At 37.8% G+C, this 20,962-nt stretch overlaps 1 protein-coding gene across 1 annotated transcript in view; it reads left to right on the plus strand.

Annotated features, from left to right (window-relative positions):
• Positions 1 to 20,962, plus strand: part of ank2b (ankyrin 2b, neuronal) — an 82,779-nt gene that overhangs the window by 25,999 nt on the left and 35,818 nt on the right. Inside the window, exons 10-31 of the mRNA XM_029454520.1 lie at positions 1,766 to 1,864; positions 2,312 to 2,410; positions 3,036 to 3,233; positions 3,895 to 3,993; positions 4,553 to 4,651; positions 4,830 to 4,928; positions 5,063 to 5,260; positions 6,791 to 6,889; positions 7,346 to 7,444; positions 8,296 to 8,493; positions 8,648 to 8,746; positions 8,860 to 8,958; positions 10,200 to 10,298; positions 10,383 to 10,481; positions 11,259 to 11,331; positions 11,735 to 11,791; positions 13,209 to 13,350; positions 14,160 to 14,171; positions 15,743 to 15,830; positions 16,286 to 16,389; positions 18,610 to 18,648; positions 20,120 to 20,344. Of these exons, the coding sequence (XP_029310380.1) occupies positions 1,766 to 1,864; positions 2,312 to 2,410; positions 3,036 to 3,233; positions 3,895 to 3,993; positions 4,553 to 4,651; positions 4,830 to 4,928; positions 5,063 to 5,260; positions 6,791 to 6,889; positions 7,346 to 7,444; positions 8,296 to 8,493; positions 8,648 to 8,746; positions 8,860 to 8,958; positions 10,200 to 10,298; positions 10,383 to 10,481; positions 11,259 to 11,331; positions 11,735 to 11,791; positions 13,209 to 13,350; positions 14,160 to 14,171; positions 15,743 to 15,830; positions 16,286 to 16,389; positions 18,610 to 18,648; positions 20,120 to 20,344 (2,423 nt within the window). The remainder of the gene's footprint in view (positions 1 to 1,765; positions 1,865 to 2,311; positions 2,411 to 3,035; positions 3,234 to 3,894; positions 3,994 to 4,552; positions 4,652 to 4,829; positions 4,929 to 5,062; positions 5,261 to 6,790; positions 6,890 to 7,345; positions 7,445 to 8,295; positions 8,494 to 8,647; positions 8,747 to 8,859; positions 8,959 to 10,199; positions 10,299 to 10,382; positions 10,482 to 11,258; positions 11,332 to 11,734; positions 11,792 to 13,208; positions 13,351 to 14,159; positions 14,172 to 15,742; positions 15,831 to 16,285; positions 16,390 to 18,609; positions 18,649 to 20,119; positions 20,345 to 20,962) is intronic.

Genomic DNA, 20,962 nt, shown 5'->3' on the forward strand with positions numbered 1-20,962 from the left:
GTGGTGAGTGAAGAGAAAATTTCTTATTACGTGAAAGCAGCTTAACAGCGTGTCTGCACATGAAGGGTTTCAGGCACATTTTCAGTCTTCTGAGGGAACAGATACACTTTTCAATTTCAATCAATCCAACTGTTCATGTATTGGCACGCATTTTCAAGCCTTATTACGATCAAAATGTATTTTTGTTGTTTAACGTAGACCTCTAGTGGCCGTAGTAATTATGACAGGCGAAAAGGAGGAAGTCCGTTGTAGTAAAAAGCTACAAAGTCCGCATAGGGAGGACGAGGTTGGGGTGGATAGATGGTCAAACCAACACATGGCTTTCACCTAGGAGACCAGAGTGTGTAACACGTTGAGTTACTTTAAGTTACGTGCCTATCTTACTACATTAATAGGTAACTACGTCACATACTTATTTCAACCCAAACCACGATCTTTGACCAAACATTACGAAGTAGCTTTGTTTCTTAGACATAACTAAGTAGTTCAGCTTCAATATGTTTATCACCGTTAAATAGAACGTCACATGTTTAAACGGTCACTTATTTAACGGTCACTTGTTTAAAACTGCCACCGTGCAAGAGTTTCACAGCGTTAAATAGAACACTCATATAAGTTGTTTTGGGAATCATTGGCAAATGACCTATGCTGTCGTTTAGGTATGAGGACGTGTTGACCATTTTACGTGTACTGTACGCACATAAACACGACCAAAAGCGATGTGTGCTGCTCACACATCCCATGAGGACATGGCGTAACTTCTTTATTTTACCTCACCCCCAGCTAAATCAGCAGAGTACACATTGTTAACTTTAATTTCTGTCCTTTCCTTTTAATGTTACCAAAAAAAAGAAATTCAGATGTCCTATTTTTAGCCATGCGAGCAGCAGTTTGGATAAAAATAGCCTTTTTCTTCACCCTGCACTCTCCTAATTCTCATGGGATTGGTTGTATCGCTAAAAAGGAGGTTGCCGAGATTATATATTGTAAGCAGTTGAAGGCTATGAGGAATATTATCATCCAGTTTGAGACAATTTCACCATTTTAAGGAAACAAGCAACTCTACTTTTAGTGTATACCAATTTAAGAGCCATCAACATTTATTTTTGTATTTAACCTTTATTTAACCAGATAAAAACCAATTGAGATTCAATCTTCTTTTCAACCTGGCTAAGAAGGCAGAAAAATTACACAAATACAAATCAATAAATTACAAACAAATGTTAAAACTAATATCCATGCATCAAACAAATATGGTAAATATACACAAACATTTCATACCACATACTGACGAAAAGACATGACAAAATTGTTATGCATGTTATGGTAAAAACTTATTTTAAACTTTGTTTAAAACTAGAACATAGAATTGAAAAGCACAAGATAACATTCAATTAATTAAATTCATTTTTAAATACAGTATATTGTGTTGTTTTTTTATGAGTAGTTAGTTGATTGTTTCAAGAAGGAATACTCACTTTACATTTAAATTAAATACTAAATTACAAATTGAATAGTTAAAGTATATTACTTTTGAACATGTATATATATTTTTTCTTTATTTTAAAGGTGATTTAATTCATTATGAGATTTCACTTTTAATTGTTGTTTTATATAACATTTTCAAATTAATTATTATAACATTCACCCCCTGTGTACAATTCAATTCAATTTGTGGATTCAATTTCAACATCAGTAACCTTTTCACGATTACTCAGACATTTTTACATTTTTAATGTCTAAGTCATTTTTCTCTCCCCTGTAGAATGGGATTATTCCTCTACATGTGGCGTCCAAGCGTGGCAACACTAACATGGTTGGCCTGTTACTGGACCGTGGCTCTCAGATTGACGCTAAAACAAGGGTGAGTATCATCATATCTCAAGACTGTTGATTGTTGCTGATGGAACACACTCAAGTTGAATGTCAAGTCTAATACATCCACATTAGCAAAACAAAAAAATCACCAGCTCATCATTATTATTATCTCCTTTAGTGACAACAGATGTGAATATGAGCTTAATGCTGTTGTTTTCAGCTCAACTCAGTGGATTAAATTCAGCATTACACTGGACATCCTGATCTCTGCTTGGTGTTATTTGGTTGTGTGCCAGCTTGCATGACAATCATGTTATTAGCCCTATTTGATTATAACAAATACAAACAACATCCAGCCTGGGTTTGTCACTGGCTAGTGGTTACTCCGGCATGTCGGGTGGGTTGACTTCAACTAATGTAACTAAGATCCCAGCCAGTGCCAACTGTGTCTGTATGTATTGAATGACTAGGAATATGTTTATGTGTTCTGTAGGATGGTCTGACTCCCCTACACTGTGCGGCCCGGAGTGGACATGATACAGCTGTGGAGCTGCTGCTGGAGAAAGGAGCACCGTTGTTGGCCAGGACCAAGGTGTGTCCATTCACCTTTTCACAGTTAAAGGGACAGAAGCATGTTGCTTAGCTACCTTTTTAAACTGTGTCCCCTAACTTTGGTTAACAGATTCAAAGTAGTCATCACCGTCCTCAAAGTCAAATTTCCTGATATAAGGCTCTCTACATAAGATATTCCAGTACACATTGTGTATAGACTGTATCAGAATGAGGTTCTTTAGATCAAGAACTATTTAAAGGAACAGTTTGATATTTTGCGAAATACTGTAATGTACAATAAAAGAAAGACAACTTAAAAGATGCATTAATCCAAATTGAACATCACAGACATCGCTATAGATATCTCTAACTTGTTATCTACACACCCGGCAGACAAAAAGCAACATTAGCATTCATTTAAAGTTGTATTTGTGACAAATGTAACGTTAATATTCACTCTCCCTTCAGCTCTTCAGTTAGAAATTCCACCTGCTCCTGAGAAAAATGTCAGAATGTTTTGCTGCTAAACTTTGCTCCACTTTGATCACCAGCTAGTCGCTAACTAGGTGTTAGCACACTTACACTCTTGAACTGGTTCTTTCAGCAATCATGGTTTCATACCATTTATCTCCATCAAACTAAATGAACTTTCTTTCACATTTTAGAATGGGCTGTCTCCTCTTCACATGGCGGCACAAGGTGACCATGTAGAATGTGTCAAACACCTTCTGCAGCACAAGGCTCCTGTTGACGATGTCACGTTGGACTACCTGACAGCATTACATGTGGCAGCTCACTGCGGTCACTACAGAGTCACCAAACTGCTGTTGGACAAGAGGGCCAACCCCAACGCCAGGGCACTGGTATGATATAAAGATATTATGTGTTGGCTGTGGCTCAGGAGGTAAGAGGGTCGGTGGTTCGATCCCCAGCCCCTGCAGTCAGCATGTCGAAGTGTCCTTGGACAAGATACTGAACCCCAAATTGCTCCCGATGGCCAACTGTGTGTGAGTGTGTATGAATGGTTATCCCTACTGATGAACTGATGTGCGCCTTGTATGGTAGCCTCTGACTCTATGTGAATGGGTGAATGCTGACATGTGTTGTAAATGTGATCGTAAAGATTGGAAAAAGTGCTATATAAAAGCCAACCATTTATGTATGTGATGATGGCTTAGTGGTCTAGTGGTACGGCTTCCAAATACAACACCAGATGGATGTGAGTTCAGTACCAGGGCTGCCACCATTGTGCCCCTGAGCAAGGCACTTAACCCTGAGTTGCTCCAGGGAGACTGTCCCTGTAGTTAGTTCACTTTAAGTAGCTCTGGATAAGAGCGTCTGCTAACTGCCCTGTAATGTAATGTAACTGTAGAAAGATACAAATGGAAAGGACATTTTTTGTCAAGCTATACAGTATAGACTGACCTGTCTGACCTGTCTCTGATAACTCAGGTAAACATTTAGTTATGTTAAATATTGTCTTGGTTCATCCTTTAATGTGTGTGTTTCATGTTTCCCCAACAGAACGGCTTCACTCCGCTGCACATAGCCTGTAAGAAGAACCGAGTGAAAGTGATGGAGCTGCTGGTCAAATATGGTGCCTCAATTCAGGCCATTACAGAGGTGCGTCACACACCTTAGTGAAAATGAAATGAGCACAAATGTTTCCTTAAACACACTGGAGCTATCAGATGGGTCAAGGTCTGGTTGGTATCATTTTTCTTCTGGCCTTACCTCACAGTCATACCAGAGAGGAGTTCTAGATAGAAGAAAAAACAAGAGGTTAATGATATTGTAGGTTGAACTGTTGGCAACATTTCATATTAATATTAAGAACAATAATATCAAATTAAATATCAAATTAATATTAAAGTACATATGCAGACTCTGAATTTGGACTACTATTGGCTGCAGTAGTAGTAGCAGCAGAGCTGTTGGGGAATTGAGGGTTAGCACAGTTGAAATGACTCGTGACTGATCTCCTTTATTTTGTACATTTTTCAATAGTGTTTAACCAATTGTTTTGCCATCTCTGCTCTAGTGTCTTACATTTCTAGAAATTGCCAAATGACATTGTGTACTATTTGCATATTAATACGTTTGACGAGCTCTCCTCGAGTGACAAATATATATTCAACATGACTGACATTTAATCCTGTTTTGCTTCTCTTCTTGTGTCCAGTCTGGTTTGACTCCGATCCACGTGGCAGCCTTCATGGGTCACCTGAACATCGTCCTGCTGTTGCTGCAAAACGGAGCGTCGCCCGACGTCAGCAATATTGTGAGTGATGGACACGAGCCAATCACAGGGAGGGAAATTCATTTGTAATTTAGTTTTAAAAGATTGTGAGGAAAGTATCAGACAAAAAAATGTATTCAAGTCAGCTATGTGCACATTTCAGTTAAATATGTGTGTATTGACTCTGCTGACCCATATGTTCCTGTATGTTGTGTGACAGCGTGGGGAAACAGCGTTACACATGGCAGCCAGGGCAGGTCAGGTGGAGGTGGTCAGATGTCTGCTGAGGAACGGAGCAATTGTGGACGCCAGGGCACGGGTGAGACTGTTATTATCTATGGTTGCACACCAGGGAACACTTTTTACTTTAGTATTTGCCACCATGCAGAATAAGCTACAATTTATTTTTAAAAATACTATCCGTTCATTATTATTCCACTGTTCCGTTTTTAGGAGGACCAGACTCCCCTCCACATTGCGTCCCGTCTGGGAAAAACAGAGATTGTGCAGCTGCTGCTGCAACACATGGCCAATCCTGATGCTGCTACAACCAACGGATACACCCCCCTCCACATCTCCTCCAGGGAGGGACAGGTGGAGACAGCCTCTGTCCTGCTGGAGGCCGGAGCTTCACACTCACTGGCCACCAAGGTGGGTGGTGGAGACACATTTTATCTTTAAATTTGACTACCTGCACACCAAGCATTCAGGATTTTGTTCTCTCCGCCCATACTATAAGACCCATCAGCCTAATGTGTTTTGTGCTCATGTCTGACAGTTGATTCAACATTTTTGAAAAACCTATTTTATTAACTGTTTTATACCGTCATTGACAGCTGACTCCCCACTCCTCTTAATTGGCCGGTAAGAGGCCATAAGGGATCAACAACTACTTCAGTAGCAAAAAGCAATTTTGCAATTGGCTAGTCTAAAAATAAGCCTTACCTAGTCTGTTGCAGGCCACATTTTAGCCTTTTTTGTGGTTCAAAAACTGACATCTATAGAAAGGTTTGGTCTTACATTGAACCGGAGCATCTGCAAATTATTTCCATTCCCTAAAGTGCCATGCGCTTTAGGGACTTTAGCACTTTCTGTTGTACACAAGATGTACAAAAGAAAGAATAGATTGTAAGAGCAACTATTGCTATTAGTGATGATCCCATGAGCCCTCAGATAAAGAGGTTACAGTATTACTGTATGTACAGGTCTCTGTCTGTTTTGACCCACTTTTGATGAATGATTGATGAGGCTGTAAATCTGCCGCTTTCCTCTGAATTGTGCATGAAGCCTGAACGCAGTCAAGTGATTTATCATCCTCACTCTAGAGGTGTTTATCAAACGAGGTTGCGCAGGAAAAATCTTTTGCATCCAGTTTAGCACAGATTAGTCCACCATTAAGGGTGAGACAAAGCATGTCTCTCCCCACTTGATGTCTCTCTTGTTGGTTTCTCTCCGGGGAAGAAGGGTGTGGCTGTGGCTACGGAAACAAAATTGCGAAAGATTGTTGTCATGCAAGGTTAACACTCTCCCTCCATCCAAGCATGTTCATATTAGTCCTTATTCTTGTTTTTTACACATCTCAGTCTAAGGAAACCCTCTCCCCTCTCCTCCATCCATCTCCGCTCCATCCCTTTTTTTGTTTTTTGTCCAATCACCTATTACATCAGATATAATCCGGGGTTTGACAAACAAAGGATTGCTCCATCCATGGGCAGGGCTGGGTCATAAACACACTGGTCATGTGGTTTCTGTCAGCTACAGTCTAGCTCTGTATTTCAAAATAGTCAAAGTGCCCCCTCTGCTGGTTTTATTGTGAAAGTTAAAGGACTCTATTTAATATGTTTGGTTTAAAGTTACCAAGAATTGCATCAGCTGACAGGTCTTCTTTGTCGTTTTATATTATTAACAAAACACCCATTAGCCCTCAGTGAAATTAGATTTTGTTTTGTATCTAAAAAAAAATTCAATATGAAAATATGTCTTATAGCATAATCAAATGGCTCAGTTTGGTCTGAAAAAAAGATATCAATGACTTGCTTGTGTCTTACAGTTTTGAAATAATACAAATATTGATGAAGAGATCTTACTTATATTTAAGTCGTTCTGAATTTACCGGTGTCCAGATATCCTGTCTTTAAAACAATTTCTTAACCTCCGTTCTCTGTGTGTTTCCCTCCACAGAAAGGTTTTACTCCCCTGCATGTGGCCGCCAAGTATGGAAGCCTAGATGTGGCTAAACTTCTGTTGCAGCGTTGCGCTCCTCCTGATTTAGCTGGGAAGGTATGCATTCAAAATCAAAACCTACTAACTATATCTTTATAGTTTGTAAGTGTACAAGATGAGAAAATCTCCACTTTCTAAATGTTTTTCCTACATATAAGTTTTTTTATCTATAATGTTTGTTGCTATTTTTCTGTATTGAGGTTAAGTTTACTACAATAGCACCGGTAAACCTAGTTTGAATAATGCCGTTCCTTCATCTGGATTAACTTTGATTTATTCCAAAAAACATAAAACCAATAACAGAATATCTTTTACATCAAGATTCCTTATTTTTCTTTGAAGATGTCCTTCTTTGCAACATAGGAGCCACTCAGTGATCCTTGCAGCATCTGCTGTCTAATATAACTCGAATTCCCCTTTAACACTTCCTTTAAACTGTGTGTAAGTGTGGTGTTAATGGGCTGGTGCTAACTGCTGTTTAATCCATGCGTGTTCACTGTCCATCCCTTATAGAATGGCCTCACCCCGCTCCACGTCGCAGCACATTACGATAACCAGAAGGTGGCGCTCCTGCTTTTGGACAAAGGAGCGTCTCCCCAAACCATGGCCAAGGTGAGAGTCCATAGTAAAAAGCTGGCGACACTGTGCTGAAGATAATGAGGAGGCTGAGTGGAAAGTTATTTGTCAAGTACACAGAACGTTACAGTTAATTTTTCTTTCAAATATTGTTCTAAATTTAGCCTTTTTCTCAGTCATAACTGAGTGTATTCTAACCACACAGCCATCTCACACACCTGGAACTAACTCTTTCCAGTGGAAGCAGTGGAAAAGGTGAACTCCATTAAGGTCTATTACAGAACCTTTAGGCCACCGCAACTGCTTTCTTTTTGTTTTTTACTCGTTTTCAAGTTCAAGAAGGAACTTTTTTGCTCTACAAAGATACTGTAGGTTCATAAAAAAAGAAAATGCTTATTTCCTAAAACAGCTGGTCACTGTACTTTTTAAAAAGCCTAACTCAAACAGGAAGGAAAAGTGCATTTGTTGTGGACTATTTTCAGAGGAGGATTACCGCACATGCTCTAGTGAGTATTTGGGGCAACAGGACAGTGTATGTGGGAATGAGTCAAAATGAAATACAGTGTGTGTGTTCATGGTAATGATGGAACATATCAGCTGTTGCAACAGTGACTTATTGATGTGATTTGAATAGTGTTGGGGCAACAATGAAGCTCTATGACATGGAGGAATAAGTTCAGTGTTAGTCAGTTGTGTACTTTAGTAATGTCCCACTACCATGCTGAAAAAAAAAAATCATCAAAAACATTTGGAGCTTGTACATCACTATTGGATAACCTAAAATGTATTTTGGTATATGACGTTTTCAGCGGACAAGTCAGAAACAAGCAGTCTCCGTTAACATTCAGCAGTGACACCGGTTTCTCTCCCCTGTCCTCTTGAACCAGAATGGCTACACTCCTCTCCACATCGCGGCTAAGAAGAACCAGATTGAAATCGCCACAGTGCTGCTGCAGTACGGCGCCGAGCCCAACATCCTGACCAAGCAGTGGGTCACTGCGCTACATCTGGCCTGCCAGGAGGGCCACACAGACATGGCCGCCCTGCTCATAAGCAAGGGATCCGAGGTCAATGTCCAAACTAAGGTACTGTAGAAACCTGACGGCAAGTATTGAAATCTTAACCAAACCCGCTGTTTTTAGGAAAAAGTATATATTCTTTATTGTGTGAAATTGGCTACAGTAGCTTATTTGACAAGGAAGATTGGTCTGAATTTTTCTGTGTGTGTTTGTCACGCAGAGCGGCCTGTCTGCCCTTCATCTGGCAGCCCAGGAGGACAGACTGGCTGTTGCTGAGCTCCTAGACAAAAATGGAGCCTGCCAAGACCTACAGACCAAAGTATGAACAATCACAGTCATCTTCCCATTCTGTTGCAATCATCATCTTCAATAACAGTATTATTTCAATGTTCCTCCATAAATGTAAGTATTGTTTTTCTTGTTGTCTTGCAGTTGGGATACACCGCCATAATTATAGCATGTCACTATGGTAACGCCAAGATGGTCGACGTCCTGCTTAAGTGTGGAGCCAGTGTCTACGACAAGACTAAGGTACTGAACCTAAATTAAAGCGCTCAGATAGTCGTTATTATCTGAGTTACATGTAAACAAATGTTAACATTTATTACTCGACATTTATGCTATTATATATTCCACTGTTATTATTTCTGCTCCTTCTGTTAAGTCAATGATAAAGTTTTTTTCATTATAACTTTCTAAACGTTCTAAAAATATATTTTCATGTTATAATGATATATTTTTCTCCATATTGCTACACACCAAATGATTCCGTTTTGATAAGAAACTTTGAAACACATTCTGTGACACCCATGTTTATTATGCATTATAAACATACTTAAAAATGTATTATATATTTTATGTATAAATATAATAAATGCTTATCACATAAAATGCAGCACTGTATATATATATATATATATATATACCGGTATATATATATATATATATATATATATATATATATATATATATATATAGGTACACATACTCATACAATGCTTTATAACAATAATTATAACACATTATACAGTATTTTATAATGACTTATGAGGTCAAGTATCATAATAATATATTTTCTTGCAAGGATGTATTATAATTACCTTTATAATGTAATTTAATAAATTATAATCAGGTACTATTTGCAATATAATCATATAACACATGATACGTATGTTTATAATGTATTATAGACATGATCCTGCAAAATAAATGAAAGTGAGTGATCATGTATTATTACTATATCTGACTTTATAATTTATTATAAAATGTTCTTCAATGTGTTATGATTAATTCTTATAACACATTTTGAATATGTATGAGTGCTTATAACTCTAATTATACAGTGCTATAAGCAGAATATAACACATTCTAAGTATGTTCAGAATGCATCATAGACATAGAGGTTTTACCATAAGTGTTACAAACCTTTCTTATTGTAACAACATATTTAATGTTGTTATACTAAGAAATGTTCTTGTTCTTACACTGCCTATTGTGAAAAATGGAAACTTCTAATTATAACTTTATACCAACTTTTATTGTTAAAACTATACCGGTACTTGTTATTCTAGTTAGAAGTTGGTCAATAAAGACTTGTTATAATGATATAATGAGCACCGTTTTAGCCAGGTTAATTTTATTTCACACACATTTCACATCAGCTGCCTGAATATTATATATCTATTAGAATCAAGGCAATCTATGAATAATCCATTTTTAATGATATATTTTTTACCTTTTCACTTCAATCTTCTGTTTTCTTTCCTCTCCAGAATGGATACACTCCCCTTCACCAGGCAGCCCAACAAGGAAACACACACATAATTAACTTACTGCTGCAATGTGGTGCCGAGCCCAACGCTATCACTGTGGTACGTAAACAGCCACGAAAACAAACTTTGCAGTAAATAGACACACACTACATAGACTCCTATTCACTGTGCTTTCTTGTACAGAATGGTAACACTGCCCTGGGAATTGCTCGGAGACTGGGCTACATCTCTGTGGTGGATACGCTGAAGGTCGTCACGGAGGAGATCATTACAACCACAACGGTACATCCCACACACACACACACAGAGTAAATATATATATATATATATATATATATATATATATATATATATATATATATAATATATGTTATTATATATTATATTATATATATATTATATATATATATATATATATATATATATATATATATATATATCATATAATCATTCACTAAATATATCCTTTGTATCCAAATTGGTATCCTTATGTTGTCATTTTTGAGCAATCGCTGGCACAAGATCCTAACTACACATTGAAATACAGCCACTGAAATACAATTCACGCTGTGTTCATAACATTCATTTTTCAACTTAATTTAGCTCAATTTTAATAAAGAAATGTAGATTTTATCTCAATACTTTAATTAATGGTGGTCCTGAATGCTCCTGGATCAGATATGCCTGGCAAATACATTTCTAGGGATTTATTGTTTTTTTACTTTCCATTTCCATATAAATACAAACTAAGAAGTCCGATTTACTTAATTTAGAGCTGCTTTACAATACAAACCATGATTAGAGAGTGTAAACTTGAAATCTCTTCCCTTTTCTAGATTTTAGATTTCATATATTTTGTCCACCCTATTTATTTCAATATTAGAAACTCTCCTCTCAGTATAATGCAATATACTTCCACTCTAGCACAAACTACAGCCGCCAAAATGACACTATAGTGTCATACAGGGGCTGTTTTTGTGACACCATGGTTTCAGCTAGGTTAATCTAACAATGGTGTGAAGTACGGTTAATGAGATCTCTTTCCTCTTATGCTGCCAGACGGTGACAGAGAAACACAAGCTGAACGTACCAGAGACCATGACTGAAGTGCTGGATGTCTCAGATGAAGAGGGTGAGTCATGTTGTACACCAGAGCATCGTCAACAATAACCCACAGTGTAGCCCTCCAATGGGAAGAGATCTCTCAGTGGTCTTCTAACCACGTGTCCAACAACACTGTGGATGAGTTCGATGAACTCGATAAACTGATTTGTGTGTGTGACTGTGTTATGATTATTGTATATAGAGCAGTATGAACATGTATGAGTGCTTTAGCAAGAAAATTGTCAACGCTGATTATCTGTTGTTGACGTCGGTATCAGACTTCAAAAACCTACATTCTGGTTCAGCCCATTTCTATTTTAAGCCCACATTGTGTTGTACATTTCTGTGTCCCTTTTGAGAAGAGTTCAGACCTTTTTTCTGCCATAAGCAGATTTTAGGAAATAGTGAGTGACTGTGCTGTCAACCCACAGCATTGAAATCCATTGATGATGATGATGTTATGTCAGACGACCCCATGGATATGGAAGGTATTCAGCACGGTGTTTTGTGTGAGGACTTGCTGTGCTGATTTTTACTAGGAGTGTGTGTGTGTGTTATGCATGGGGAATGAGCCTGTGCCAACTGCTGTTTGGTTAAATGCTACAATAACTATAGTGCGATATTTGGATACCGATGGTGGATAGAAAGTGGTTGAAGTTGAATTGAGTCAAAAAGATTTCCCTCATGAGGTTCTTCTTATTAGAAGGCTCAAAGCATATCATTACTCGTTTTGGATAGGCACGTATATGTTTTTTTGCGAGCGGGTATCATCTCAAAGTGTAGAAAGCTACACTTTGTAATGTACTGAAAATGTTTGTCCTCCAGAAAACCGGAGAAGTACAGAGCAAAGAGACTGAAAAGACTAAACACATGGTCAAAGGTTATAACTAACCCCACAATCATACATAATAATGCTGACCCCCTTGAATGCTGCTAACCCAATGTCTACCTCGATTTAGGCTTTTTCTCAATTAGCTGTATCAAGTGGGTGTTAGCTTTAATATTACTAGATTAATTTGATGTTCAGGCAACTTTGGAATCAGAGTACGTATTTTATAGGCATAATTAGTGGATTGTGTTCTTTTGGTTTTGGTTTTTTTAGCAGCGACCAAGAGAGAATTAAAGAGACAGAGTACGTGAACTCAGTCAATTCCTGAAATGCCTGCCTGAAAACATGAACATAATAACTCACTGAATTATATTTGTACACTCTTCCCTCTCCATGCAGCCAGTATACTAATGGCACTAGAACATCTATGTATAACTACAGTATATTTTTCCCCTTGTTATGCTGGCCAAGCATAATGCTTTCTGACAGAGCTGGTCCAAAGTCAACTACAGCTCCAGCATTTACCGCAATATCACATGGCTGAAGCCTAACACACTGCACTCTTGGCATGACATTGTGGGAAAAGCACAGCTGTTACCGATAACATTAGCAACAGCTCTGCTCTATTCGAGCGTCCCAGTAAGGCATGACAGCGTGAAAGTGAGCAGCATGAACAGTACATGGACCCTGAAGCAGCTAAATGGAATTCCTAAATAACTTGATATTTACACTTGTGTTCTTCCTGATGTGACATGTCAGAGGCCTTTTTGTGACATTAATAAGGGGTAAAATAAGTACAAGCATTAGCTCATTTTGGACAATAGTATGGAAGCTAATTTTCCAAACAATCCGCCATCTTCATAATTCAGTTTGAGTTGATTATCAGTCATAATTATTAGATATAACAAGGGAATGTGATGCGTTGACATGAGTAAACTGAGTAACCATATAAACTTTTGCTTCACCCAGCAAACTACCCATCAATCAATGATAATCTGACAGCCAGATGCCCCCCAAAAGAGTGTTCCTTTAATCGCTTTGAATTCACTTCCACTCTTCTTTTTTCTTCTCTCAAGGTGATGACACAATGACAGGTGACGGAGGGGAGTATCTGAGGGCCGAGGACCTCAGGGAGCTGGGAGATGACTCCCTGCCAGGACAGTATATGGATGGAATGAACTACCTACGCTTCAGCCTGGAGGGTGGACGCACTGACAGGTACATCAAACTCTGTCACATGTTTAACTTGGGTAACAAGTAACTAAAACAATTTGATTGCAGATACAGACACTTGTAGTGGGTCATAAGGGAGGATTCAGAGGGATCCTTTTTTGTCTATATATTTCTATGAAAAATCCTACTAATTTTGCCTTTAAATTACTTCGCAAAAAACAAACAGAAACGTTTTAATGCTTAAAACGGCATACAAACGGAAAGCTGCTTCTGCATGTTTGGGTCTGACCCTGGGGACAGTGTGCTAGCCTGTCCCAGAAGATCTTAGAGCTCTGGATAGCTTGTAACACAGCAGCATATCACACATGTATTTTAGTGTGTCTGGTATATGCTGGTCATTAATAACATTTTGAAATCAATTATTTGAAAAAGCCTTTCCAGGGGTTCCATCTGACTCAAAGCAAATGTTTACAATCATCTGCTTTATGCACAAACAAATGCTTATCTGCTCCATGGAGCAAATAATTGTCCCTTGTGCTCCATACACACTTTAAAAGCTAGGAGTGAATGGAGCTGTTTTAACCAGTTATGTTTCTATGTTGATCTGGTTCCTTTTTGACCCTGTTCCAGCCTAATTACTGATATTTGCTGTATGGTTGTTATAACTTTGTCATGAATCAGTGTGTGTGTGTGTGTGTGTGTGTGTGTGTGTGTGTGTGTGTGTGTGACACCTTTCCTCTCGAAGACAAAACAATCAACAACTAACTGCCTGTATTTGTATATGTTTGTGTGTGTGCTTTGCAACCTTTCCTGCTCATACTTCATCATTGGTCTTCCTGGTCATGCCTTCATAGTCGAATGCAAAGGTACGTGCTGACACTGGCCAAATATCTGGCCTTTTATCTTCAGCACTGCTGAAATAACCAGTTTACCGGTCTCCCCGGGACTGGGTATTGAGCTTTTTCTTTTTTTAAAGAAGTGAGTCAGAGTGACATTCGATATTTTCTGATTTAAGGGGGACAGGTTATTAAAAAACACTTTTTCAGTGCTTGGGCAATGGATGAGTATCTTCACCAATGGCCCGAGAACTACTTTTGCAAAGGTGCCCATATATTTCTGGCAAGCCAATAGAAAACTGGGCTTAAAACGGAGCATTTCAGACACATTACAGGTATATTCAGAAAGAAAAAATAATGTGTTTTTTGAACATTAAAGCATTTAAACATGATCTGGGTGAAACCCAAAATACAAGTATGAACCTGAAAATGAGAATAATATGTCCCCTTTAAATCATAGCTCTGTTTTTTGACATTGTTGGTGTGTACTCTGTCCACCCCTTTGCCCCAAACATGACATGTTACACATTCATGGTCCCCAAATGTTGAATACTAATACATTTGGAGATCACCAGGTTTTTCTTTTTTAATTTAGCGTCATCATCAGGTCAATATTCAATTTGTCCGAGACTTTGGTTTATGATCAATAACCTACAGAATTAATAGCATTCCCATCAGACTCAACTGGACTTTGTGTTTACTGCTAATTAGCAAATGCTAGCATGCTAACACACTAAACTAAAATAGTGACCATGGTAAACATTGTACATTGAGTGAGCATGTTAGCATGCTTGTGTTTAGTTTTGCTTAAACACCATTGTACAACCTTATAGTAGTACATACCTTCTAGTTCGAATGTAGATTATAGTCTAAGTAAATTAGCTGTAGGCTATGCTATATTTGCCTGTTAAACTAATGAAATGTAAAACGTGTGTGAGACAATGCTAGCTTAGATGCTGTTTATCTTTTATTTCTTTGTGTAGGATTTAGGGGGATCTATTGACTGAAATGGAATATAACTACTATAACTATAACTAAATATAACTATAACTATATAACTAACCATTATTATGTCTTCATTAGTGTATAATCACTTGAAACTAAGAATCGTTGTGTTTTTGTTAGCTCAGAATGAGCCCTTCATATCTACATATGGTCCTCTTCACAGAGTTCACAATGTTGCACTTCCATGTTGCTACAGTAGCCCGGAACGGACAAACCAAACATTGGCTCCGAGAGGGACTTTTACATTTTTAAGGTTACCTGAAGGCCACTCAGAGCTGAGGGGTATTCAGTTGGTTACAATCTGCACTTAACACAGCTCCTTTAAAACAACACTAATGCAAAAACATCCTCCTTTCATTTAATAAGAGTATTTTCCCTGATTTACATTTATACAATTATGAGCTCCTGTCCACATTTTTTCCAAAGTATTTTGAAAGTTTTTCTTATATACATTCATCCCTGTTTATGGAATTTAAATAAAAGTGTATTTTTTCCCTGTAGTCCCTGTAGTTAATTTCCCACCCACTAGGATCTGTGCTATTGTCATGACTACTCACTTCTCTGGCTTAAATGCTTTTCTTTCTTCTCTGCTCCAGTTCTGACAGGTCCTTCACACCCACTCACCACAGCTACTACTCCCCTAAACATGAAGGCATAATGGATGAGATGCTAACCAGTCACCAGGTATGGTACATGGTCAATATAGTCACTGCCATTGCAGGTGAAGTACACCTCTAGCTTTTTACATTTATTCTAGCACTTCACTGATATGGTTTTATTTGTATTAGTAATGGACATTTACCCAAGTACTGCACCACTTTGATGTACTTGCACTTAAATTACTATTACTTCTTGTAATAGAGAATTAATAGAGCCTTACACCAAGGTGGGAATGAAGCACAGAGGTTTAAAGGGACACTGGGTTTCAACCAGTAAAACAAATGAAATCCTATGGATAAGTTCAGAGGTTTCTTCAACAGCAAACACGTCCGATTGTTTTAGTAATCCGAGATCTTCTATCACATGAATGACTGAGAATCTTCATTCTTTTGGCAAGGAAATTATGTTATTTTCAGTACATGTTGATACATTCAATGATTACTGCTCAGTCTGATAAGAGGTTCTTTGTTTGATTCCAGGTTGTGTCACTTGCCAGGGAGAATGACAGGGATTCATATCGTCTGAGTTGGGGCACAGAGAACCTGGACAATGTGGTTCTATCCTCCAGCCCCATTCACTCTGGGTAGGTACTGTCAGATTGGAGGAAGTCATTATTATATAAATAACTAGGAGTGCACATGGAGAGCGCAAACCTAAGCAAGGCCAAGCGCCTATCTTGCAATGTTAACGAAAGTGAAAAATTATCGGTTCATCTGCCCCGTGATTTGGATCAGCTCTAATATTTAATGGTTTCCTCTTATTTTCCAAACACCGTAACTTCAGTACAGTTGTGAAACTATTAGAGTCTTCGCAGGTTCAAAAAAGAATTCACAGGAGACGATCAGAGTCCGATGCAAAATAGTTTATTCTTTACAGGAAAGAGTTAAACCTGGGAAAGGTGCCGGCACCAGACCGACGAGTGGACAGCGAAACATTTGATTTATGCTTTCCTCATTGGTGGAGAATGGGGAAAGGACTATATTCCTCCTCCCATTTCCCTTTACATAACACTCTTAAGCATGTTTCTATAATTATCACACGTGCATCACATGTAAGGGGATTTCATCTCCCTGGCTAGCTGTTGCTCACTTCAGCATCCCCGAAGTCGCCTACGCCAGGCCACACCTTCTTGCACAGGCACGGCGCTCAGCTCAGATATTTCTGTGTAATTGGGGGCTTTCCATAGTGAGTTTCTGGTATTTTTCCACTCTGACCTCATAATTTATTTGATTACAAGTTAGAACAGACAAAATCTTTACGTTAACACTAGATATGGACACAATCAATATGCTGAACACTTGTGATTACCCTTATTACATTATAGTACTTTATAACATTTACTGGAGGACATTTATTTTGAATATACAGTGTATGCATGCATGTACTGAAAAATCATGTATATTCATGAATATGCATTAATAATCTCATAAAAGTCTTGATAACTGCTATTATATATTATGTACTTATTTACATCTAATCATTGCATTTCTTAATTGGTGACTTTAATGTTAAAGCGTTAAAGTTGTCCCCAGTGCTTGGAGTGTGGTAGTGGAGTATTTCCTCCCACTTGTGCAGTATGGCACATGAATAAATTTAACATATTATTATTTTGTAAATCCTGATCTGTTTTTGTTTCCAATCCTCCCTTGATCCTACAGTTATGGTTCAAGCAACTTTAGCAAAAATAATTAAGTAATTAGCTAAATCAATCTCAAAGAAATGATGTCATTTTTTTTAGATAATCCAATTATAATTTAAAAATAAATTGCCAGTCTTATCTCAAAATCTAAAAATTGTGGGCTTGGCCCAAAATAAGATGATCCGTCCTTTGATTTGTAAAATATATAAATGTGTACATGATGTGTTCTTCTTCTTAGACCAAAGGCTACTTAGCAAAGTGTGATTCCTCTTGTGAAATGACAAAAAAATACTCAAACCCAATAGTTAAAGACAGTTCAATATCTTTGAAAATACATTTCTACGCTTTCTTTCTGAGAATGAGATGAGATATCATTCTCATGCCTGCGTGTTAAGCAGGAAGCAGAAGTCAGAATGCGGTTAGCTTAGCATAGCATAGAGACAGGGGGAAACAGCTAGCCTGGATCATTCTAAAGCTCAGTAATTATTGTTGCAATGTTTTTCGTTTAATATGTACACAGAGAGAAATGTAAAAATCCCAATTTGTGATTACGTGCTGGAACTTTAGCCAAAACCGCTGCACAGAAATACTTGTGTCAATTAACAGTTTCATGCATAAAACCCAAAATGATCATCTTTAAATTGTGTGTCTGTTTGTGAACACATTAAACAAATGAGATAACACATGAGGTGTTGTTAGGTGTATTTTGGAACTTTGGACAGAGTCAGGCTAGCTGTTTCCCTCTGCTTCCAGTCTTTATGCTAAGCTAGGCTAACAATGTCCTGACTACAGCTCTATACTTAACACACAGAGATGAGATTGAAGTGTGTTGTTAAAGGAAAGCATAGAATTGTGTCCATGTTTACAAAATGTCAGTTTTGTGTAATGATTTTTCCATTTTGTGGTATACATATTTGATAAAAGTACTTAAAATACAGATTTAAATCACCACTGCTCTCCTACAGTACATAGGCCTCATTGAAATTCAAGTTATCATGTCAGCGGTTGTTGAATGTGTTGGATCATGGTTAAAAAAAAGAATCTAAATGCCTCCTGTCTCTTTTCCTTATTCTTGTGTCCACTCTGTTTTTCTCTCTGGGTTATTCTGAATAGTTTCTGGCTGAATTTTGATTCCTTTCTGTCTGATGTGGTTGTTGCTTTTAGCCATTCCTCCCCGTGCCATGATCATGGAGACCACTGCAGGTGACGCTCTGCACCTTGGTTAAATAATTCACCTCCTCATCTTCATCGTTCTCTTCCTCCCCTCACAGTGTGCTCTCCCGGTGGAGAGGTGTATGTGTCACTGTCCTCAACAGACATTGCCCAGACTTTTCTGTGGGTCTAAAATGTGTCAAATCTTTTTAATCTGTCTTAAATTGTCAAAATATGACACATAGTTCCACAGTTCGAGTCCCAGAGTTTATGTCTCCACATGGACAGATCATGTGATAAAGAAAGTTAAGGAAAACAAACCTTAAATTATGGCTAGCTGGGCAAAAGGAGGCAGTGAAAGTTGAGGACATGTTTGTGGATTTCACACAAAATGTTGTTAATTGTGCATCTCGACTAACATACCCACCAACCCATTAACTACTTTGGCATTAGATAAGTATTATTATATAAAATAAGTATACCGTACAGGAAAATTACCTTGGATCCCTGTTAGCAAAAAAGTCTGTTAATCCGAAAAAGCTTTCTTTTCTTACCCTATTGAACTAAACCACTGAGGTACCCTTCAGCAATGACAGAAATCTTCGTCTTTTAACAGTTTATTTGTTGTGTTTTTGAAGTCATTAACTTGTGTTTTTGTGTCCCTGTTTGATTGTTAAAAACTGTGTTGTCTGCTTTAATGAAGTCAGGGCAAGATTTACATTAGAACTGGGTAATGATCAAATTGTATTGTCACATCATCACACCCATACTCCCGCTCATTGACGTGTGTGATCCATGTGCATACAGTATTTGCTACTTTGCATGAAGAGTGAGGTCAAAGAGTCTCAAGCTATGAAGTCAAAACATTTGATGTAACTTTACAAGTTTTATAGCGATGGGGCCCCTGAACATGATGACCATTCAGTGTTAAGAAAATAGACACCAAAGTCTAAAAAGTAGCTTTTTAGATATATTTTTGTTTATAAATATATCACATTTACCGTCAGTTTAAAATATTATAAAATAAAAAATCCTTGAAGCGCTTTAACTTTTTGTGGCTGTATAACTTTTGAAAGAAAAAATACCCTTAAGTATTTACCATTATTCAGTAATTGAGTATATGGACCGTGAGTGAAGACTATTTTGTCAACTGCAGTTTCCAAAATCAAAAGTGAACTTTTAGTCCTTTGTACTGTTTTGTACTGTTTGAGATAGTATAGTATAAAAGTATCATACTGCATTTATTACTCTCTAATATATAATAAAAAATATATAATATATATATATGTAAATCTTCAAACTTGACAACAAAAAGCATCCACATTAACAGTATATGTATATAATTGTGTATTAGTAACCACTTCAGGCAGCTAATTCAAAACTTGTTTTTATATATATACAGTATATACGGTATACTATAAAAAAAAAGTTTATAATGAATTTGGTGTCTATATTCTCGTCACTTAATGGGATTATTGAGGACCGAGATTAATATGTGGAAATATCTCCTGTTGCACCTCAGCTTCCTGGTCAGTTTCATGGTGGATGCCAGGGGCGGAGCCATGCGTGGTTGCCGGCACAATGGCCTACGCATCATCATCCCGCCCAGGAAGTGCAGCGCGCCCACACGGGTGACGTGCCGGCTGGTGAAGAGGCACCGTCTGGCCACCATGCCCCCAATGGTTGAGGGTGATGGCCTGGCCAGCAGGATCATTGAGGTGGGGCCCTCTGGAGCCCAGTTCCTTGGGTAAGGCCACAGGAACGGATGATGAAATGAATGAATGCTTTGGAAGTATGCAGATGTACAGGATTAAGAAAGAAGGAAAATGGAGAGGTAGAAAAAAAGTGCAAAATATTGCAGAAAGCAGCAGCTAACTGAATTGATACTACATGAAGATGTATCTTTTCATTGCTAGCTAGTGGTAGTTTTGAAAAAATTGTGCTAGTCATTTTTCACTTTTTACAGATTTTTATGGTGGTTTGGATATTTTATGCCAATAACCTTTGAAATTAAATAGAAAGATTGAATTTATGAAGTGTTTAATAACTCTTAAAGATGTATCAATAGCATAAGAGCGAAGATAAGTGGGAAGAACAAAATCATAAGTAAAACAGGAAGAAGAGGTCAGACCTGTATTACACTATCTCTACATTCAGGGTTATCAACACTGATTTGTATCCCTTTTCAGGATCTCTCAACTTGCTGCCCTTTTTCTTTCAGATTAATTTAACCTCTGCCTCTGCATTACTAAAACTGTTTCTGCTCTTGCTTTCTCTCAGCACCAGGGACATGTTAATATTTGCTCCTCAGCATGCTGTCTTTTCTTTCATAACAGCTGCAGTCCAACTCTATTTAACCTTATCC

The sequence above is a fragment of the Cottoperca gobio genome, chromosome 18 (genome assembly GCF_900634415.1).
Source record: "Cottoperca gobio chromosome 18, fCotGob3.1, whole genome shotgun sequence".
NCBI lineage: Eukaryota > Metazoa > Chordata > Actinopteri > Perciformes > Bovichtidae > Cottoperca > Cottoperca gobio.